The sequence below is a fragment of the Cibotium barometz genome, chromosome 34 (genome assembly GCF_041138505.1).
Source record: "Cibotium barometz isolate CiBa-2024 chromosome 34, ASM4113850v1, whole genome shotgun sequence".
NCBI lineage: Eukaryota > Viridiplantae > Streptophyta > Polypodiopsida > Cyatheales > Cibotiaceae > Cibotium > Cibotium barometz.
Genome location: NC_141079.1, coordinates 5,833,717 through 5,857,704, shown reverse-complemented (window position 1 = coordinate 5,857,704; position 23,988 = coordinate 5,833,717). Strand labels below are relative to the sequence as shown.

The 23,988-nt window shown below is 48.1% G+C and overlaps 1 protein-coding gene across 3 annotated transcripts in view; it reads left to right on the top strand.

Moving 5' to 3' along the window:
- The window catches only part of LOC147618650 (putative mitochondrial adenine nucleotide transporter BTL3), a 61,506-nt gene that overhangs the window by 23,854 nt on the left and 13,664 nt on the right, over window positions 1-23,988 (top strand). For 2 of the 3 annotated variants that reach the window (XM_086773683.1, XM_086773682.1), the window contains one exon: window positions 20,936-21,487. In XM_086773683.1, the coding sequence (XP_086629809.1) occupies window positions 20,936-21,487 (552 nt within the window). Of the gene's footprint in view, window positions 1-16,485; window positions 20,601-20,703; window positions 20,805-20,935; window positions 21,488-23,988 lie in introns of those variants that run through there. The other variant, XR_015261932.1, reaches the window with a different exon arrangement.

Here is a 23,988-nt window from a genome sequence, read left to right as displayed (position 1 = left end):
TCTGCCATAGATAATCTCAAACGGAGCCTTTCCCGTGGAAGCATGGATCGTATTGTTGTAGGCAAACTCAACAAGTGGAAGATACTTCTCCCATGCACTCTTTTGATCTGCCACTTAACACTTCAATAAATCCAACACAGCGGAATTTGCAGCTTCACTTTGGCCATCCGTTTGGGGATGATAAGCTGATGAAAACTCAAGTTTAGTACCCATATTATCAAATAAAGCCCTCCAAAAGAGGCTTGTAGTCCTGGGATCTCTATCCCTAACAATGGGTTTAGGCATACCATGATGCTTGAAAATATTAGCAAGAAAAAGCTTTACCATATGATCAGCTTTGATGGTTTTCTTGACGGGCAAGAAATGAGCTTGCTTACTAAACCTGTCCACAATGGTCCAAATAGCATCATTCCCATGCTGGGATCTAGGCAAGTCCATAATAAAATCCATAGTAATGCTTTCCCAAGGTTGCGAGGGAATAGGCAATGGCTGAAGCAAACCTGGAGGTTTTTGCCTATCAAATTTCACCTTTTGGCAAGTGATACATGCACGTACATAAGCCTCAATGTCTTTACGCATGCTTGGCCAAAAGAAATATCTCTGAATCATGCGAGTAGTGGGCATAATACCTCTATGACCAGCATATGGTGGAGCGTGACATTCGTCCATAACCTTTGGACGTAAATCCTTCACCACACATAGGCAATTATCCTTCATGAGATAACCCTCGTTGATAACATAAGAGGCATGTGAATGACCAGCCATCACATATATGGCAAAAATCAGCATCCAAATGATACAAATCACACATAGCAGATAGGTCTCCATGAGAGGCCACTGAGACTGCAGCTACATAAGGCCTCCTAGATAGTGCATCAGCGGCGACATTTTTCTTTCCTGGAGTATGCACAATCTGAAAATGAAACATGGAAAGAAAGTTTGCCATTCTCATCTGCTTCTCTGAAAGCTTTGTTTGAGATAGAAAGTATCTCAAGCTTTGATGATCTGTCTTGACTACAAATTCAGCCCCAAGAAGATAATGTTTCCATATCTTTAAGGCGTGAATTACAGCTAAGAGCTCTTTCTCATAGATATCCATATGAAGCTTGGCATCATGCAAACGACGGCTCTCGTATGCAACTGCATGCCCTTCTTGATTTAGGACAGCTCCTATGCAATCACCACAAGCATCACATTCAACCACGAATGACTTGTGCAAGTCAGGAACAATCAAAACGGGTCCACATATGATAGCATGCTTGAGCTGCAAGAAAGCATCCTGTTGCTTTGAAGTCCATTTGAAAGCAGTTTTCTTCTTTGTGAGATCATGTAGAGGAGTTGCAATCATAGCAAAATGCCTTATGAAACGCCTGTAATACGAACATAATCCGAGAAAACTACGTACTTGATGTACGTTTTGCAATTCAGGCCAGTTGTTGCGAATGGTCTCTATCTTTGCAGGATCCATTGTAACTCCATGCTTGGATACAATGTGTCTCAAATAATGAATCTCTAAAAGGAAAAACTCACTTTTCTTGGCATTGATGAAAAGTTTATGCTTCCGCAACTCTTCGAACACTGTGACCAAATGAGTTTTGTGTTCCTGCTCATTCTTGGAGAAAACCAAGATATCATCAAAGAAGACTCCTGTGAACTTGCGATGGGATCAGAATATCCTATCCATCATACGATTAAAAGTAGCAGGAGCATTGGTGAGACCAAAAGGCATTACCAAAAATTCATATAATCCGAAGGTTGTAAGTCTTATGGACATCTTGTGGAACCACTCGTATTTGGTGATAACCACTCTTCAAATCAAGTCTGCTAAAGCAAGCTGAGCCATCAAGCTTATCCAAGATATCATCAATTTGCGGAATTGGAAATCTGTTCTTGATGGTAAGCTTGTTCAAAGCTCTATAGTCCACACACATACGGAATGATCCGTCCTTCTTTTGAACAAGAAGTACAGGAGAGCAGTAAGGTGAGGAACTGGGCTGAATCAAACCTTTCTCTAAAAGCTCATTTACCTGCTTCATGATTTCTTCTTGTTGTGCAACACTCACTCGGTATGCGGGTTTGTTGGGTGGAGAACTACCTGGCACAAGATCTATGCGATGATCTTCGGGCCTTTGGGGAGGTAATTCTCCTGGCAAAGTATCAGCAAAACAGTCATTGAATGCATAAAGAAAATTCAGCCTATCATTAGACATAGCATCCACATTTTGATGATTTGGCACAAGGCTATCATCACGAACAAAAACCAAGTACTCTGAAAGACTCTTTTTCATTGCTTTATTAATTTGGATGTGTGATACTAGTGGGATGGAATCCCCTTCTTTGCCAGCATCAATAAAATGCATGCGGCCTTTATGCATAAAAGAAATCATATTGGACTTGTAGTCTTTGCGGGGCTCAAGCCTATGGTGCCACGGCTTGCCCAACAATACATCACATCTATTCAGTGGAGCAACTAGGAAATGCTCATTATCAAGGTAGCCCTGGATATGGATGCGCAACTTCCCTATCAAAGGGGTAACCTGCACCTTTTTACCAATAAATGCAGCTTTGGCTTCAATCTGAGGTCCCATGTTCTCAACCTCAATACCCAATGCAGTTGCCGTTTGCATAGAGATGAAGTTGTCAGGTGCACAGTCATCAAACATGAATAAGGCGGGCTGATCCTTGATTTGCTCCCAAGCCTTGCAAACCATTCGCTCTTTTGCATCATGACTTGTATTGCCTTGCACATCAGGAACTGCATGTACATTAGCCTTGGTGTACTTGTCCTCGTGCTTTGGTTTGTGATGTGGGCATTGTCGGAACATGTGGTCTTTGCTACCACAAGAAAAGCATTTTCCATCCTTGGCATATTGCTCTCTTTGCTCCGGGGTTAAGCCGAATTTGTTCTTCCTTGGGCCCTGATCTTTAGATGTGTTATTTTCAGCTTTACCACCCTTGTAGGTCTCCTGGAAGTTCTTTTTAGGTGGCTGTCCACCCTTTTGCAGATTTGGGACAGCCTTGTCCTTCCCCTTTGAACCTCCTTGATCCTGTTTAATCTTGAGCACCAATTGCTCCGTAGCAAGAGCAGAAGCTGTGAGCTGTTGCAAAGTATGTTTCGGGTGCAATTCAATGCCCGAACGATATGCTGGTTGCAGTCCAGAACGAAACTTCCTCTTTCTTTCATCCTCAGTGATTTGCATAAAGGGAGTCACTTCCAGCAACACTTTCCAGAACTTGTTAACATACTGTTGCACGCTTTCATTATCTCTTTGTTCCAGCCTGTCCCACTTTTGAGTGAGAGTTTGTTCCGCATTTGGTGGCAAAAACTGAGCATAGAATCTGTCTTTAAATTCCTTCCAAGTGGAAATGGGATCCTTGGTGATCTTTTCAGTGATCCACCAATGAGCAGCAGTCCCTTTCAAAAACATGCTAGCATGGCGTACCTTTGACTTTTCAGTAAAGTCCTCATCGCTAAAAGCAATGTCGAACTGTGCCACAAATGCTAACACTTTAGAAGCATCATGTTCACCATGAAAGACATCAAACTTAACAGATTTGTCACCTGCTTTGAATTCCTTGAGCTTTCTGGCATGAGGCTCATGGTCTTCTCTTTTTCTTTTCCCCTTGTCCAACGGGGCAGCCCTATCTGCATGGGCTCCATGGGCCGTCATAGAAGTTTCATGAGGCACGGTGGCATGTGCTCCACGAACTTGAAACTCAGATGCATGTGACTTACCTGCATAAGGCAGTGTCTCTCCATGAGACAACTCAGAAGGCAAAATTTTTCTAGCAGCAGACCTGTCACCCTTACCAAGAGATACATGTCTTGAATGCATGTGACTTTCATGCCCTCCATGAGCACTGGCATACATATATCTGTCAGGCTTAGTGCCTTGTGGAGAAGATGCATGTCGAGAGGTGACTGTCACCTCTTCCTTTTGCATAAAAGATTTCAGCCTTTGAGATGCGGGATCTCCATGCTTCAAACGAGGTGGATTTCTGAATTTCAGCTCTTTGTCGTCCCCCTCTTTAATATCACCTTTGCGGAGAAGGTAGGCAAGTGCCAACTGCCTTGGTTTCTTGCCCACTTCCCGAGCCATAGACTCAAAAGTTACATCTACCATTGCATCAGCCTTCCTGGCTTCAATAGCACTTTGCACATCGGGATCTTCATGCAAAAACTTTAACTCTTGCTCCTGTGCCTACAAAAGTTTTCTCATATGTTCCATTTCAGCCCTCATAGCGTCAGGCTCTTGTTCAAGCATAACTGTCTTTCCTGGAGACAGTTGACCCTTTGATTCACTATCATTAACCCTTTCAAGGGGCTTGTGTCTTCCTCGCAGGGCATCAGACCCACGAGAGGCACTAGATGGACCCCTCGAATTAGGCACTTCCAAAGGGTTGCCTTGGCTGTCCATTGTGTTTAAAGTGTGCTAAAAGCGGGATGTCCAGTACACAAGTTCGTTTCCCCACTAGAAAGAGGGAAACAACCGTGCTCTGATACCAATGAAACCGATCCCGTCAAGTGGGAAGACTCCGTTGGACACCCACACGCTTAATAGCACAACTTTAAAACCACAAATTTGAAATGGACAACTTAATACAACTTGAAATTGAAGTGAAATGAAATGGAAAGATGGACACCAGCACTGGGGCCGGAACGGGCCGACCCCCCCCCTCAATATATGATATATTTATTGGGAGTGTTTAACAAATACAATGCTCCATGGGTTCCAAGAACCAGATGATGTCCATGTACATATGAAAACAGTACCAAACAAATAGATTCGAAGTCGACGTTTGAAGTAGACGCTCGAAGCAGAATGACCACTAGCGTGGTCCAGTCTCTACGGTCCTGTGCTTTCACTGGACTCCGCGGAGAGCGCCTCACTGGTGTTCCGAGACCACGCACAAACAGGCGCTCTCGTACTAACGCCTAGCTCTCCCGATCTCAGCACCTTTGGATCGAGGTTCGCCAATAGAGCTTGGACTACCCGGCACCGAACGGGTGTTGGCCGTATAGGGAGTCGGGAATCCCTTATCAGATTTAAACACAAAATACTTTACTTAAATCTGAAATTCACTTACTTGTGGTTGGCAGAGGAAGTCCAATACCCGAGGTATTCTTGTAGAAGATGTAGCCACCTAGGAGAGGTGAATTCCTCTTGTAGTCGCCCGTGGAGAAGATGTGCAACCTCTTTCAAAGTAGGAAATAGAGGGGCAGCCTTGGGAGAGATAACACCTTGTTGAAGAAGCAGCCACCTTGTTGGGGTGGCACAACCCCTTGTAGAGAACTTAGTGCAGCCACCAAGATAAGTACGATCGCAAAGACCACAGCCGCCTGCTGTGAGAGAAGGAGTACCCTCTTGCAAAGGAGGAGATGATTGGCTGCAGCGTGGAGGAAATAAGGCATGGGAGAGCTCAAGCACAGTCGCCTGAGGGCAGTGTTCTGCTGACTGGTAAACAGGCTTACAGCCACAGCCGCCTGTAAGGGCATGCGTAGCCTGGAGAGGTGCAGCTGTTGGCTAGGGGTCACCTGCAGTCTCTGGAGGTACAGCCGCCTGTAGAAGAGCATGCGCAGCCAGCAGAAGCATAAACAGCGGCCAGTAGAAAAGCATGCGGAGCCAGCAGTAGCATAAACAGTCGCCAGTAGAAAAGCATGCGCAACAAGTTTCAGCCGCCTGGGAGCAGAAGCGTAAGACGCCGGTTCTTGATCTTCACGAAGATGGTGGAAGCGGGTGATGGAGGCGCACGTAAATAATCCTCCTTTAAGGTGGTCATAAAGCTTTTCTTATTAAGGATGGAGAGGGAGTAAACAATAAGTGCTGGCTGGCTCCCCACGCTTGCATGTGGGCAGCCAGCTCTAAGGGGGTGTGGGTAGGTGACCATGCACCCACCCCCACACACTCACTTAAGTGGGGCTCCCCACCTTGGCCTCTAAGTGGGTGCCCACAAGTGTGTGTGAACATTTAACCTTATAAAACAAAAGGTTAGAAATGAAGTATTAAAACAACATGTGCGATATACTTACCACCTGTTCACATGCACCAAAACTCGTCAGAAGACAGAGCAGACTTCACGACTCACTGGCAGGCGTCCCCGCTCAGTAAGTAACACGTCAAGCAGGCAAACACAAAATGCGAAAACAGTTTCAAACATGCAAATCATGTGTGCATGTGCAAAAAGTAACATGGACATATCTCCCGTTCATGGAACAAGTACAAAATATCTGTCGGCACAAAACTGGCACGACGTAAAACATAAAAACCTGGTCTTCCTATGGAGTGACAGTCCCATAGGTAAGACACAGTTCCAGGCACGAGTCTCCCTATGGTGTGACAGTCCCATAGGCAAAACACGGCACGAATACTGGCTCTTCCATGGCGTGACAATCCCATGGGTGGAACACAGTCCAGGTCATACACGGGTGGCACCAGTCTGGCTCCCGTCCATACGACACCATCCTGCTAACACACGGGTGGCACTAGTCTGGCTCCCGTCCATGTCCGCAAAATACTGGTCTCTTCACATGAGACACTGGCCTGGCCTCAAGTGAACGAGACGCAAAAACTGGAGATGGGCCAAATGGTCGGCCAATTGGTGACAGTAACTGACCTCCACTGATTGGTGGCCAGACCACCATGAAGAGAAACCCAGATAAAGGAGGAAATCTGTGGCTTCCTATAAGAATGCCACAATCTCCGCCAAAAAATCCTCTGAATGTTAGTCGAAATGCCGTAAGATTCCCACTGGGGTCTAAGAGTAGGGACACTCTGAATGTGTCCCAAGATAAGATGTCAGGCATTTCGCACCGTATAACTGAAAAAAGGCATGCTTTTCAAGGGGTTACAAGCATCCTTCCACACCCACTCACCGGGGTCCCAATGCAAATGTCTGATAGGGCAGCCACCATACAACCAAAGGCTAACACTCTCTGTGATCATCCCGGGGGGGTGGTCAACAAAAACGTGCTTCCCTAACCTACCAACAACTCTGACTGGACGAATCTGGGGGCCCTCAATAAGGTCCTGCACGTCACATGTCTCCAACTGCCATCCATCGTGTACAGAAAAGAAGACCGGTACATCATCCTCCCTAGGCAAGGGGAGACCCATAAAAAAGGAACACCTATCCCAGAAAAAACCCCAAACCAAGAATGATGACGGTCTTCCAAGAAAGATCCAGTAATCCAGTGGTTGGGAAAGGCTGCGTCAATCTGTGCAATCCTCCGACTAGAGCCTCTCAAATGCTGCGTGAAATCCAATCTCTGTACCTCGGTGAGGCTCTGAAACCTCTTCCAAGCCAACATTGTGGGGCAAAGCGTCTCCCAGCCAGCCCAAAGAATATGCATAGTTGCCCCAAGAGGCCTACCATGCACATCTAAGATCAAATCATTCCACAGAATGGGCTGCCGGTTAACTTCCTCTGCTGAATGCGGGGGGATGTGTACCAAAAAACTCCTCATGGAGTCCCAGGCTCGTAGGAGGGACCTAACCAGGGGGATGAAGGGGAGCGGTGAACTGCATCCGAAAAAATAAAGCGTGAGCTGAGAGTCCAGTCACCTCCGCGAACAGGGACACACTTCATGATTTGCTGCATGAGAAAGTCCTTCCACGGCTCAGAGCCTGGAAGAAAGCCCCTAACAACCAGCTTACACAGCAAAGCCTTACATTGCACCTCAGGGTCAATGATATTCAATCCTCCTTCCTGCTTGGGCCTGATAATGGTTTCCCAAGCAACTCTAGCCCTGGTGTGTGCATTTCCATCAAGCCCTGACCAAGGAAAGTTCCGAATAAGGCGATGAAGCTGTCCAATGCAGCCCTTATGAAAAATCCAGCAAGAAGCAATAAACCAAGTCGTGGCTAGCAAAACTTGGTTAACCACCAAAGCTCTAGAGGCCAAGTCGAGCTTCCTCCTACTCCAGTGATGGAGTTTGCTTTTAATGCTTAAGATCACAGGAGCAAACTGTTGTGCAGGGGAGATGTCAACGCCCACCTGACAACCAAGGTAGCTAGCAGAACATCCTCTCTCAATCCAAGTAAAACCAACATCTGTACCCCAATCTGCAAGAGGAGAATCACTGATCCAAAAACCAAGTGACTTATGCCAATTGATAGTAGCTCCTGCTGCCAAACAAAAGGCCTCCAAGGCTGTCCGTAAAGCACATAAACAAGCATTTGAAGCCTCAAGGAACAATGCCGTATCATCTACTAACTCAGAGTTCAAAAACTCTTCCTCCGTACATAAAGGCAGCCTGAGACCCACAACACCAGGGGCAGCCCAAAGAAACCTGCTCATAGCCTCAGCTACAATGAGGTACAGTAAAGGGGCGAGGGGACAGCCCTGCCTCACTGAACGGGAAATCTGAAAATGCTCACCACGCCCCCCATAGGCTAAAACAGTGCTATGAGCCTCCCTGTATAGGCAAGACACACCTCTGATCCAGTTTTGGGAAAACCCCATGTGTGCCATAGTGCCCTCCAAAAAATCCCAATCCACTCTGTCATAAGCTTTTTCAAAATCCAGCAAAAGAATGGCAAGAGGCTGCTGACTAGCCTTTGCCCACTCGACAGCTTCCCAGAAAGAAAAGATGTTATCAAATATACTCCTTCCTTGGAGGAACCCATTCTGGGTATCATGGATAGTCCTTTGGAGAATCGGCTGCAACCTTATACTCAAGGGTTTAGCTAAGATTTTATATGCAGATCCAAGGAGGGTGATGGGCCTCCATTGCTTGATGTCAGTCTTGTCCCCACTCTTGGGGATAAGGTGAATCAGCCCCTCCGTGAGGTATGGAGGCATCATACATGGCAACCACATTTCCTGAAGGGCAACAGTGAAAGCATCTCCAATATCAAAAAAGAATAAAGAAGGCGAGAGAAAGACCATCATCCCCGGGCATGAACCACTGGAAAGAGCATGCAGTGCGTGAAGGAATTCATCCTTCGAGAAAGGGGCATCCAGGGAAGAACACAGCATCTATAATGAGCCTGGGCATGCACTCCCAAACTTTCTGCCGTGCCACATCTCTCTGAGGGGAGGGCACCTCTGCAGTCAACAAAGACCGATAAAATTCTGAAGCAATATCCCTCACCTTATCAGGCTCAATGTGAACCTCACCCTGTGAATCCTGCAAGTACCTCACAGAGTCCCTGCTATGGGAAGGCCTGTGTGCTGAAAAAAACTTTGTTGCATCTGCCACCCATTTGAGTCCAAAAGGCCTCGTTCACATGAAAGGCGAACTCAGCCCTCCTGTCCATGGCCAACTGCAGCTCTGCTCTAACTGTGGTCAAGAGGTCTGTAATCCAAGTCGCATGTGGATGCTTTTCATGTTCCCTCTGAAGAGCAGCAATCGTATGCCTAATAGCTCTCTCCTTGTCCAGAGCCTCGTGCTTCTTAGACAAGGCAATGCTATGATAATGATGGCTGGTCCTCTCAAGAGCTAGCGCAATATTATGACGAGGATCAAGACCGTTACAAGATCTCCATCTCTCTCTGATCTCAAGGGAGATGTCAGCATCTAGATAAAGAGAGTCAGGGATACGGATACGGGGAGAGGCCGAGCGAGCCCCAGGCTCCCCGAGACACAAAACGACGGGGCAATGATCGGATTTGGTGGTGCCAGGCATAATAGCAATGGTGCCTCCTCTGTCCAAGGACCAATCATCCACATAAAACCTGTCCAGACGTGCAAAGATGCTCTCATCCCCGCTCCTGCGGTTATGCCAAGAGAAAGATAAGGAATTTGGCCTTCTCTGGAAGTCATCCTCAGTCCAGCAATCCCTGTCAAAAAAGGAAAGCGTGAACCTGTCTAGACGTGCAAAGATGCTCTCATCCCCGCTCCTGCGGTTATGCCAAGAGAAAGATAAGGAATTTGGCCTTCTCTGGAAGTCATCCTCAGTCCAGCAATCCCTGTCAAAAAAGGAAAGCGTGAACCTCTCCCATGAGGCTCGCTCCAAAGGGTGTAAACCCCTTTCGCGTCCACCCTTCTTGTCAGAAGATTGCTCAACCATATTAAAATCTCCTCCCACTATCCAATGATCAACCTAGGGAATGACATTTGTAACGGTGTCCCAAAAGGCCACCCTTTCACCTCTCACGTTAGGTGCATAGATATTCAAAATTCCCAATTTCTGACCCTCATGCATGATCAAGATCCACTGCGCTCTAGCAAGGATGATAACACCGTGCCCAATAACATGAGGTATAATAGATGCTGCCACTGAAATACAAACACCCCCTCTAGTCCCAACTGCCGAGGACCAGAAGGTGTGGCCAAAAAGCATCTTACCAGTTTTGCCACAGTGAGATCTATCCAATTTGTGTTCCTGCAACAAAAGCACATCCATAGACCCTCCTGAAACAGCAGGGTGAAGCTGGTCCTTCAGAAGGCGCTTCCTACCACGGGTGGAAAGCCCTCCAAGGCCCTGAACATTCCATGAGACGATTCTCATGGAAGAGAAGAGGGTTTAACCCCCGAACTAAGAAGACAATGGGCAGCCTGAGGACGTCTCTCATAATGCTGGAGGACGGGAAAATCCACAGGGCAAAGTCCACTGACATGCCCTTGTCCGAGGCCCTGCACCGTGCCTGCATATGTACGAGAAACTTGTTCGCCCTGCGGGGCATCAAGGGCAATGGCATCATGCTGAAAATCTTGCAATGCATGATCCGCACTCTGCTGAACATCCTGCATATCGGCCCCTCCAAGTAGAGAGGACTCCACAAAGTCATCCTGATCAGAAATATCATCTCTCTGCAAAGATGCATTAGCTGACACATCCCTCTGACCAGAAACATCATCTATCTATACATGATCCGAGGAAGCCTTCCCATCAATCGCACCAGGGGGGCGGGCGTGAGAGACAGCACGCCATACCTGGCGGACTGAACGACGGGAAGGAACCAAGGGAGGTGGCGCCTGAGAGGCACGCTTGCAAGGCCTCCTGCGACCTCGAGCCCGAGGACAATCTCGAGCAAAGTGACCCTGTTGGTGACAAACCCGGCACTGATCGGGTTTACTTGCAATCTCCATACGTTGCTTCAAAGGGCCACAAGGGCCTGGAAGCAAAACACAGTCCTCAAAGAGCTCAATTTCACGGGCAAGAACCATGACCCTGGGGACAACATCCGCCGAGGTAGTGACACCTGGGCAAAAGATGTCGGCAAGGCGTGAAGGGGGGGGCACTTGAAGAACAAGCCCAAAGGCAGACCCGATGGCCTCTAACATAGGCCAATATGCGCGCGGAAGACCTAGAAATCTAAGAGTAATCGGGAAACGGTTCCAGTCTTCCTCAACAGGGTCAAAATAGCTGGAGTAGGGAATAAAAAATATCTTCCTCGGGCCCAATGGCAAAGGACTGCCCTTCAAAACCTCTAAGGCTGAGTCCTCAGAATCAAAATCCACTTGGAAGAAACCTCTTCCAAGCAACCTGACATCTCGAAAGTGTACAGCGAGGTCAGAGGGAAGAGCCGCCAGGACCCAATCCCGAGCTTGGAGACGAGACGGGTGAGATCCAAAGATCCTGGCAATGAGGGTCGTTTTGGAGTCTTTCTCTATTTCGGCGTAGAGGACCGCGAGCTCGGCTTCGGAGAAAACAATGGTTCCCCCGCCCGGCCGAGGGAGAATGATTAGCCATGATGCTAATCGAAGAAAAAGGCCGACTTGAACCCGGATGAGGAGCAATCTGAACCAAGGGGAAGAGGAAGGCGTTAAGGCGGAGGAAAGGAAAGGAGGGTGGAAAAGGGAATAACAAAAAGGAAAAGGGAAGCAAGGGGAGAGGCTGAAATTTTAAAGGCGAAGAGGGGCGGGGGAAGGGCAGCACAACAGCGCTGCGCTGAGGAAGGATGGGAGGCGATTAGAGGAGGGGAGGCGAAACGATGAACAAGAGGGCTAGGGCGGGCAAAGGCAAGGAGGGGAGGTGGAGGAGGGGCGGCGAAGCAGGAAGAGAAGCGAAATGGCGCAGCGAAGGAAAAAACGAGGAAGAAGGAGGGGGCAGCGATGAGGGAGGGAAGCGAAGGCAAAGGCGGAAGGGAACGATTCAGGCGATGGAGGAAGGAGGGGCGCAGTTCAGGGAGCTCGCGGTTCCTGCCGCCAGTTCGCTCGACAGGATTGAAGAAGACCGACCAGCATAGTGGTGTACTATATAAGCAAAAGGCAGCCTTAAGGCTTTCTTATCTCATTATTCACAAAGAGCTGAAGCACTCCAAGGGCTAGGACAGCCAAAGGGAAGGCTAATGCAGGGTGAACTTAAAGGTCAAGAAGGGCATCTTCAGGCTGTCAAGGAAGGTCTCCCAAGATTCAGCATTCTAATAAAGCAAATACACCATCCGTGGTGGGGGCCCTTCAGAGGGTATTTGGGACGCTGTCTTGTGTACTTGTATACCATCTACTCGGAGCTGATGCTGCTCTCATATTTCTATGTTCTTTGTATTTCCATGATGGGTTTCCATGGACAGTTTTTTATCACCCAAGTGAGATATCTGTTTTATTTTCCATTCCATGATGAGATATGCCATGGACATTATTCTATCACTTTGGTCTCATAGGCCCATTGGGTCTTTAGTAGACGCTTAATATATCTTTCTTTCTTTCTTTCTTTCTTGTATCACTTTGGTCTCATAGGCCCATTGGGTCTTTAGTAGACGCTTAATATATCTTTCTTTCTTTCTTTCTTCCTCATCAGCTCCAGATCCAGGACATGCTCCACCGCCATCGAGCTACCTTTCCACGTGACGTAGCTGAGGGAGACCTCTCGGCCATACTCGTCAACCCCATGCTTGACATTTTGGAGAGTGGTATACCATCTACTCGGAGTTGATGTTGCTCCCATGTTTTTATGTTCTTAGTTTTCCATGACGAGTTTCCATGGACAGTTTTGTATCACCCCAGTGAGATAGCTATATTTATGTTTTCATTCTGTTTTATTTTCCATTCCATGATGAGATATGCCATGGACATTATTGTACCACTTTGGTCTCATAGGCCCATTGGGTCTTTAGTAGACGCTTAATATCTCTCTCTCTCTCTCTCTCTCTCTCTCTCTCTCACTCTTATCTTCACTACATTGTGCTATCGTCAAGAACCAAGGTGCTGAATATTCATTATGAGAGTATAATCCTGTCTGTAAGCTTCCGCATATTACAGATGGAGGTTGCAGTGGCCATTGGAGGAGTCAGTGAGGTGAAGATGGAATGGAGGTGATGGTGGAGATGAGCGACGGAGCGTGGAGGACCCAGCTAGCCATCTATAGGTCGCCCACCACAACTCCATTCACCGTCCCGGTGAATGCTGGAAACGAGAAGGAAAGCATGATCCTCTAGCAAGCCTATCCCTTGGGCAAAACATCTAGCAAGCTAACTCCCAGACATACAACACATCGTCTTAGACATTCTCTGGCTACTATTTCATGGGCAGTGAGTTTTTCCTTTCAGAGATACATTATTTGGGTCACATTGTATCCAAGGATGGAGTAACAATGGATCCTGCAAACATAGAAACCATTCGGAATTGGCCAGAGTTGCAAAACGTACATCAAGTACGTAGTTTTCTGGGATTATGTTCATATTATAGGCGTTTCATAAGGCATTTTGCTATGATAGCCACCCCTCTACATGATCTCACAAAGAAGAAAACCACTTTCAAATGAACTTCAAAAGAACAGGATGCCTTCTTGTAGCTCAAGCATGCTATCATATGTAGATCCGTATTAATTGTTCCTGACTTGCAAAGGTCATTCGTAGTAGAATGTCATGCTTGTGGCGATTGTATAGGGGCTGCCCTAAATCAAGAAGGGCATGCAGTTGCATATGAGAGCCGTCGTTTGCATGATGCTGAGCTTCATATGGATATCTATGAGAAAGAGCTCTTGGCTGTAATTCATGCCTTAAAGATATGGAAACATTATCTTCTTGGGGCTGAATTTGTAGTCAAGACAGATCATCAAAGCTTGAGATACTTTCTATCTCAAACAAAGCTTTCGGAAAAGCAGATGAGAATGGCAAACTTTCTTTCCAAGTTTCATTTTCAGATTGTGCATACTCCGGGAAAGAAAAATGTGGTGGCAGATGCATTATCCAGGAGGCCTTATGTGGCTGCAGTTTCAGTGGCCTCTCATGGGGACTTATCTGCTATGCGAGATTTGTATCATTTGGATGCTGATTTTTGCCATATATGGATTGATTTGATGGCTGGTCAGTCACATGTCTCTTATGTTATCAACGAGGGTTATCTTATGAAGGATAACTGCCTATGTGTGGTGAAGGATTTGCGTCCAAAGGTTATGGAGGAATGTCACGCTCCACCTTATGCTGGTCATAGAGGTATCATGCCCACTACACACATGATTGAGAGAGATTTCTTTCGGCCAAGCATGCGTAAAGACATTGAGAGATATTTCTTTTGGCCAAGCATGCGTAAAGACATTGAGGCATATGTACATGCATGTATTACTTGCCAAAAGGTGAAATTTGACAGGCACAAACCTCCAGGTTTCCTTCAGCCATTGCCTATTTCCTCGCAACCTTGGGAAAGTATTACCATGGATTTTATTATGGACTTGCCTAGACCCCAGCATGGGAATGATGCTATTTGGACCATTGTGGACAAGTTTAGCAAGCAAGCTCATTTCTTGCCCGTCAAGAAAACCATTAAAGTTGATCATATGGTCAAGCTTTTTCTTGCTAATATTTTCAAACATCATGGTATGCCTAAATCCATTGTCGGGGATAGAGATCCCAGGACTACGAGCCTCTTTTGGAGGGCTTTATTTGATAACATGGGCACTAAACTTGAGTTTTCATTAGCTTATCATCCCCAAACGGATGGCCAAAGTGAAACTGCAAATTCAGCCGTGTTGGATTTGTTGAAGTGTTATGTGGCAGATCAAAAGACTGCATGGGAGAAGTATCTCCCACTTGTTGAGTTTGCCTACAACAATACAATCCATGCCTCCACGGGAAAGGCCCCGTTTGAGATTATTTATGGCAGAGTGGTATTGCCACCCATCCTTCGTACAAAGGATGAGCTTTTTGCAGCTGATGAATATGTTCGTGACTTGGATGTAGCCTTTGCTCAGGTACGGACAGCCATTGCAAGGTCACAAGATAAACATAAAATGGCTACTGACAAGCATAGAAGGGACATGCAAGTCAAAGAAGCTGATTGGGTTTTGCTGAAATTTGAGAAAGCTAGGCTTCGGAAGAGGCCAGGACGAGAAGGATCATATCCTAAGCTTTCTCCTCACTATTATGGACCCTTCAAGGTGATTCAAAAGATCAATGAAGTGTCATACAGGCTTGCTTTACCTAGTCATTGGAAGATTCACAATGCATTTCATGTGAGTCTTTTCCGGAAATATGTGGGGCCAGATCCTGACGAGCATGTCACAGAAGATCCGCCAGAGATTGATGAGCTTGAGGAGATCCTCTAGCCAGAACAGTTTGTCTTTCACAAGGAGCGAAAGCTACCTGCAGGAAAGCTTTCCAAGAGATAGCTTGTGAAATTCAAAAATTATTTGCCCATTGATGCAAAGTGGGTAAATGAGGATTATTTTATTGACTACCCACAGTTGTTGCAGGCATATCTTGAGGCTTTTCAGTTGAGGACAACTCTTTAGAAGCCCGGGGGGATGTCACCAATTGACCATCCATTTGGTCCATCTCTAGATTTGTGTCTCGTTCACTTGAGGCCAGGACGGTGTCTCATGTGAAGGGACCAGTATTTTTGCATAACATGGACGGGAGCCAGACTGGTGCCACCCATGTGTTAGCAGGATGGTGTCGTATGGACCGGAGCCAGACTGGTGCCACCCGTGTATGACCTGGACTGTGTTCTATCCATGGGATTGTCACGCCATGGAAGAGCCAGTATTTGTGCCGTGTCTTGCCTATGGGACTGTCACTCCATAGGGAGGCTCGTGCTTGGATCTGTGTCTTACCTATGGGACTGTCACTCCATAGGATGACCGGGATTTATGTTTCTCTGTCATGCCATCATTGTGCTCGACAGATGTTTTGTACTTGTTCCATGAACGGGAGATATGTCCATGATACTATTTGCACATGCATTCATGTTTTGCATGTTTGGAACTGTTTTCGCATGACTTGTATTCTTGTGTTTGCCTGTTTGACGTGCCACTTACTGAGCAGGGACGCCTGCCAGTGAGTCGTGAAGTTTGCTCTGTCTTCTGACGAGTTTTGTTGCGTGTGAACAGGTGGTAAGTGTATTGCACTTGTTTGTTTAATAGCTTTCTTTCTAATCTTTATTTTTATAAGGTTGTAAGTTCACATTCATTTAAGAGTGGGCACCCATTATGGGCACCCACGTATGGGCCAAGATGGGGAGGGAAACCCCACTCTTAACCCTTGATGTGTGGGGGTGGGTGCATGGCCACCTACCCACACCCCACCTTGAAACTGGCCGCCCCCATGCAAGCTAGGGGAGCCGGCCAGCTGTGGTCGTGTGCTCTCTCTCCAACACCTACAAAAAAGCGACCACCTCACCCGCTTGGAGAACACAATAGACGATCATCTCTTCTCCGTTTCCTCTCAGGTGGCTGCACCTCCACTCTGCAGGGTGCTGCGCCTCTCCTCTCCAGACAGCTGCACTCTCTACACACAAGCAGCTGCGTGGGGCTGCACTGCCCTTCCACAGGTTGTAGGGGTGGCGCGCTTCCTCTCCATCAGGCGGCTGTGCTTTCCACAGCAGGCTGCTCTCCTCCCCTCCATAGGCGGCTGCACTCCTCTCCATAGGCGGCTGCTCTCTCTACCCTCTGCAGGCGGCTGCGCCACCCCACAGGCGGTTGCAGCCAGGCTTCTGCTGCTCTCCTCAGGCGGCTGCGCCTCCTTCAAGCGACTGCGCATGCCTTCCACAAGCGGCTATAGGTGGCTGCGCTCCCTTTGCAGGCAGCTATTGGTGGCTGCGTTCCTCCCCTTGCAGGCGGCAGCGCCCTCTTCCTCAGACGGCTGCACTCTCCTCTACAAGTGGCTCTTTAGGCGGCTGCGCCCCCAGACCTCCACATGTGGCTACGCCCAGGCCTCCTCCCCATTCAACAGGCGGCTGTGCTCAGATCTCCAAACGGCTGCACTTAGACGCCTCGGGTATTTGTCTTCCACTAGCGAGCTACAAGTAAGTGGATATAGATTTAAGTAAATCTCAATCCACTAGCGAGCTACAAGTAAGTGGATTGAGATTTAAGTAAAGGATTTTGAAGTAAATCTAATAAGGGATACTCTCTACCGCTAACACCCGTTCGGTGCCGGGTAGTCCAAGCTTCTGGAGAACCAGGGTCCATGGGTGCCGAGATCGGGAGAGCCAGGCGTTAGTACGGGAGCGCCTGTTTTTGCGTGGTCCTGGAACACGAGTGGGGCGCTCTCCGCGGATTCCAGTGAAGGCACAGGACTGTAGAGACTTGACCACTCAAGTGGGTTGCTCTTCTTTGAACGTCTAATTCGAGTCTCTTGTTTGGTAACTGTATTCATCTCAGTTGTACATGGACATCATCTGGTTCATTGAACCCATGGAGCATTGTATCTTTTAAATACTCCCAATAATATATCATATATTGAGGGGGGGGTCGGCCCCAGTGCTGGTGTCCATAGATCAACATTTCATTTCATTTAAGTTTTCAGTTGTTTTTAAGTTGTCCATTCAAATTGTGATATCTACGCGTGTGGGTGTCCAACGGAGTCTATTCCCACTTGACGGGCTCGGTTTCATTGGTATCAGAGCACGGTTATTTCCCTCTTCTTAGTGGGGAAATGAACCTGTGTATTGGACACCCCACTTCTAGCACACTTAACACAATGGACAGCCAAGGCAACCCTTTGGAAGTGCCCAATTTGAGGGGCCCATCAAGTGCCTCGCGTGGCTGTGATGCTTTACAAGGAAGGCACAAGCCTCTTGAGAGGGTAAATGATAGTGATTCAAGGGGACAACTGTCTCGAGGAAAGACAGTCATGCAAAAAGAAGAGCCTGATGCAATGAAGGCTGAATTGGAGCATATGAGAGAGCTTTTGCAGGCACAAGAGCAAGAGCTGAAATTTTTGCATGAAGATCTCTATGTGCAAAGTGCCATTGAAGCAAGGAAAGCCGATGCAATGGTAGACGTGACTTTTGAGTCCATGGCACGGGAAGTGGGCAAGCGAAGGGAGTTGGCACTTTCCTACCTCCTCCGCAAAGGTGACATCAAAGAGGGGGAAGATGGAGAGCTGAAATTCAGAAATCCACCTCGCTTGAAGCATGGAGATCCCGCATCTCAAAGGTTGAGGTCATTTATGCAAAGGGAAGAGGTGACAATCACCTCTCGTCATGCATCTTCTCCACAAGGCACAAAGCCTGACAGGTATATGTATGCTAGTGCTCATGGAGGGCATGATGGTGACATGCATTCAAGACATGTATCCCATGGTAGGAGTGACAGGTCTGCCACTAGAAGAGCTTTGCCTGCTAAGTTGTCTCATGGAGAGACATTGCCTTATGCAGCAGGAAGGTCACATGTATCTGATTCTCAAGTTCGTGGAGCACATGCCACCGTGCTTCATGAAACTTCCATGATGGCCCATGGAGCCCATGTAGATAGGGTTGCCCCATTGGATAAAGGGAAAAGAAAAAGAGAGGACCATGAGTCTCATACCAGAAAGCTCAAGGAATTTAAAGCAGGTGACAAGTCCGTTAAGTTTGATGTTTTTCATGGAGAGCATGATGCTTCCAAAATGTTAGCATTTATGGCACAGTTTGACATTGCTTTTAGCGATGAGGACTTCACTGAGAAGTCTAAAGTACGCCATGCTAGCATATTCTTGAAGGGGACCACTGCTCATTGGTGTATCACTGAAAAGATCACCAAAGACCCCATTTGCACCTGGAAAGAGTTTAAGGACAGATTTTATCCTCAGTTCTTGCCACCTAATGCGGAGCAAACTCCCACCCAAAAGTGGGATAGACTTGAGCAAAGAGATAATGAAAGTGTGCAACAGTATGTCAACAAGTTTTGGAAAGTGTTGCTTGAGGTAACTCCTTTTATGCAAATCACTGAGGATGAAAGAAAGAGGAAGTTTCGCTCCGGATTGCAAATAGCTTATCGTTCGGGCATTGAATTGCACCTGAAACATACTTTGCAACAGCTTACAGCCTCTGCTCTTGCTACGGAGCAATTGGTGCTCAAAATTAAGCAAGATCAAGGCGGTTCAAAAGGCAAAGACAAGGCTGTCCCAAATCTGCAAAAAGGTGGACAGCCACCTAAAAAGAAACTTCCGGGAGATCCAGAAGGGAGGTAAAGCTGCAAATACCTCATCTAAAGATCAGGCCCCAAAGAAGAACAAATTTGGCTTGACCCCCGAGCAAAGGGAGCAATATGCCAAGGAGGGAAAATGTTTTTCTTGTGGCAGCAAAGAGCACATGTTTCGACAATGCCCTGACCGCAAACCAAAGCATGAGGACAAGCAAACCAAGGCTAATGTGCATGCAGTTCCCGATGTGCAGGGAAACACAAAACATGATGCAAAAGAGCGGATGGTATGCAAAGCATGGGGTCAAATCAAGGATCAGCCCGCCTTATTCATGTTTGATGATTGTGCAACCGATAACTTCATCTCTATACAAACGGCAGCTGCCTTGGGTATTGAGGTTGAGAACATGGGACCTCAAATTGAAGCAGAAGCTGCCTTTATTGGTAAAGCAGGCTGCGCTCCCTTTGCAGGCAGCTAGTGGTGGCTGCGTTCCTCCCTTGCAGGCGGCAGCGCCCTCTTCCTCAGACGGTTGCGCTCTCCTCTACAAGTGGCTCTACAGGCGGCTGCGCCCCCAGACCTCCACAGGTGGCTACGCCCAGGCCTCCTCCCCATTCAACAGGCGGCTGTGCTCAGATCTCCAGACGGCTGCACTTAAACGCCTCGGGTATTTGTCTTCCACTAGCGAGCTACAAGTAAGTGGATTGAGATTTTAGTAAAGGATCTTGAAGTAAATCTAATAAGGGATATACTCTACCGCTAACACCCGTTCGGTGCCGGGTAGTCTAAGCTTCTGGAGAACCATGGTCCATGGGTGCCGAGATCGGGAGAGCCAGGCGTTAGTACGGGAGCGCCTGTTTGTGCGTGAGTGGGGCACTCTCCTCGGATTCCAGTGAAGGCACAGGACCATAGAGACTTGACCACTCAAGTGGGTTGCTCTTCTTCGAACGTCTACTTCGAGTCTCTTGTTTGGTAACTGTATTCATCTCAGTTGTACATGGACATCATCTGGTTCATTGAACCCATGGAGCATTGTATCTTTTAAATACTCCCAATAATATATCATATATTGAGGGGGGGGTCGGCCCGTTCCGGCCCCAGTGCTGGTGTCCATAGATCAACATTTCATTTCATTTCAGTTTTCAGTTTTTTTTTAAAGTTGTCCATTCAAATTGTGATATTTAAGTTGTGCTATTACGCGTGTGGGTGTCCAACGGAGTCTATTCCCACTTGACGGGATCGGTTTCAGATGCGCCAAGAAGCCTAATGATGTAGCACTTGGGAGCCAACCTGGGAATCTCCGGTGAGGGTGAGGTGGCAGTGGTTGGCGCACGGGGAAGGTTAGGGAAAGCGAGAGCCGGAGCCATGAGTCAGTACGTGGATTTTTCGCTTTAATGTTTTTGAGGTTGTCAATTAAATGGCGAATAGAACTGTGCAGGAAGGACAGGGTATGTCTAAGCAGGAAGGGCTGTGCAGGAAGGACAGGTCGTCGATTAAATGGTGAATAAAGCTGTGCAGGCAGGACAGGGTATGTCTGGTTTTGATGGGGAGTTAGTTGGCTACTACAGGAACCCTAGGTGCTCTATAGATTATTTGGTTCATCATTCTCTCCCTTCTCTTTGTTTACATGAACTAGTTTTGTTGGGATTAGTTACACAACATGCTTTCACTGCTACTTCCTCCTTACCACTTTATTTTTTGCTTGCAGATCAGAACTAGGATGGTTGCTCCAGGTGGGGAGGCTTTGGGAGGTGTTATTGGCTGCTTCCAGCATATGCTGCGCACAGAAGGCTTCTTCTCTTTATACAAGGGTTTGTTGCCAGCAGTGATCAGCATGGCTCCCTCAGGAGCGGTTTTCTATGGAGTTTATGACATCCTAAAGACATCATATCTTCAGTCTCCTGATGGTCAGGAAGACCTTAGGAAAAGGATTGAGATGGAGAGAAGGAGACGCAGAAGTGAGAGGAAGGTACAAGGTGATGGCTGTGAAGAAGGTTTTGAGACAAAGGCACAAGTTGATTTAAAGGAAGAGGCTGGGAAACTTGGGCAGCTGGAACTTGGGCCCATACGGACCCTTGTGTACGGGGCAATAGCGGGAATATGTGCAGAGACAGCCACTTACCCATTTGAAGTTGTTCGGAGACAGCTTCAAATGCAAGATGCTGCTACCAAAATGGGAGCATTGGCCACTTGCCGAGGGTTATTGCAAAGAGGAGGTGTTGGTGCTTTGTATTCAGGCTTGCTTCCAAGCGCTCTTCAGGTAGAGACATTTATTCGTTGTTGAAGTGCTTCTGCTGCTCAATAATCCCTGTTTTCTATGAGTGTAAAGTTAAGCTTTTGCAAATGTTTCAAATAATGTGGTCACGTGAATCAGTCTTTACTACTGCTGTGATGGATGTGTCGTACCAGGGGACCTGTTAAGATTCATGGTGCTTAGGGCGGCTCATAGCAAGTAATGCACAACATGATTGAGAGTAAAGGTATTTAAAACTTGAGTAACATAATTCTAGGCAAGATTAATGAGCTCACAAAGTAACAATAATCATCTCATTGCATGAATCAAAATTCACTCACAATTGCATTGCTTTGGGGCTCTTAAATAGCCATGAGAAGTACATCCAATGAGTCCAGATTCATCTTTGCCTTTTCCACCTTCCAAGGGATACTTACCCTTTTCTTCTCTCCAAGAGACCTTTACACATCATTGCTTACATCATATGGGAACTACCCTTTCCACCTTTTACATTCGCCACTTACAATCACGAATTCTCTTTAACCTTTGACCATCTAACGTTTGATTCAATTTCTCTTTAAGGTGCACACTTTCCCCTTGCTCTATGCTTGTACTCCTTCATCACTTGTATTTCTAACACTCCCCCTCTTTTTTTTTTTTTTTCCCGGAAAAAAGATCCTTCTATTAGTTAATGAGAAAACGCCATAAGGCTACAAAGCTCACCTCGCAAGGAGGGATAAAAAAACACAGTGAACTCCTGAGCTCCACCCCCGTGGGGCTGGCCGCTCTCTGGGGGGGGCTACCTAGTAGTACATGTGGGAGGTGAGAAAAGCCAAACTGGAGGCCTGTAGTGCCAAGTGACATCCTCGCCCCTCGTGGTGAGGAAAGGGCGAGGCTGCCAAGTGCGGAGGAAAGCCTTGCGGCGCCCTCTCATGCGATCCGAGTCGCCCTGGAGTTTCCCCCAGTGACCTCTCAAGGTGTGAATGATGTCCACCCAGAGGGCCTGTATGACCTCCGCCGGTGGAGTCGCCTGGCGGTCAATGGCCTCCCTGCATCGGGCTCTCCAAATGTGCCAAGCCGTCATGCTGCTGATCAACTCCCATCTGTGCCCGACCCCCTCCTAAGGGGCTGCCGAAGAGAAGTCTGGCGTCGGAACCACCGCCATCGCCCTGTCAGAGACCTGGATGGTCGCACTGCCAGGGACGTCCTCATATCCAAGGGCCGGGCCGCTGTCCGTGGCCCAAGCCACCGCACCCCACGTCACCAGCATCTCACTTGGTGAGCCTGCAAAAACCATCCTGAGAGCGCGCTGCCAGACCTGCTGTGCCTGTGGGCAATCCCATAAGCAGTGCCGCTGCGACTCCTGTGCATGGCCGCACCGAGGGCAGGACGCTGGGTGACTGCCGAAAGCTAGCCAAGCCCCCACAGCCAGTCCTCTATGCGCTGTGAGCCAGAGAAACAGCGTCACCTTCCGGGGCCGGAAGCTAGCCCAAAGGCGCTGCCAGAAGTCCCTAAGAAAGGCAGGGGAGAGCCCCTGTCGCCGCCAATGCTCGGCCGCCGCCGGGGTGCTCGCTATCCTGTGTCTCTGAATCCTCCGCCCCAGCCTCGCTGTGTACTGAAAAAAGGGGATGCCTGGGCTGGTAGGGGCCAAGTAGGGATCTCGCCAAAACCACTCACCTGGATCCCACTGAAGGCGAATAAGAGGCCTGCTGTCCCAAGCCCATAATCTCCAAGAACAGTCCTCCCCTATCGAGGCCGGTGAGGGGTCTACATGCCACTGTCTCTGATGAAAGCCGACCACCCGCACCCTCTGAAGAATACATCCCTGGAGCCCATCCAAATCTAGTCGTGTCCTCTGAAGCTGGCCACCCTCTCCCACCTCGAAAGTGAGTGGGGCGACTCTCTCCGCTGTGCCGCAGACCGCTAGAAGGATCTCATGCCGAGTGAAGACACCCATCCACTGTGGAGGTGGAGGGTCCTGTACTGGGGTCCGCCACTCCCGGGGGATGGCCGCCTCAATGTCCTGTCTCATCAACTCTCTGCCCCTCATCCCACTGAGTCTCCTCTCCTGAGCCTCTAGAGGCAGCTGCTGAAAACCTATCCAGTCGTCTAGGGACTGGGCTGGGCCAGAGCTGAATGCCACCTTGGCCCTGGCGGGCCGCCCGTCGCCACCGGACCAAAGAAAGTTCCTGATGAGCCTCTGCACCTGGCCAATGCACGCCCGAGAGAAGGCCCAGCAAGAAGTGATGTACCACATAGTAGCAAGCAGAACCTGGTTGGCCACAACTACTCGGCCAGCCAGAGATAAACGAGCGGTACTCCAATACAGAAGCTTCTTCCGAATGCTCAGAAGAAGGGGGGCTATGTGCTGCTCCGGAGATATGTCAATGCCCACATAGCATCCCAAATAACGCACTAGTGCCGGGGGGCAGCCACTGAAAACTGTCAACTGGCCTCCAAGTCGGGGGGGGGCATAGAGCTGACCCACAACCCACACGACTTGTGCCAGTTGATCAAGGCGCCCGAAG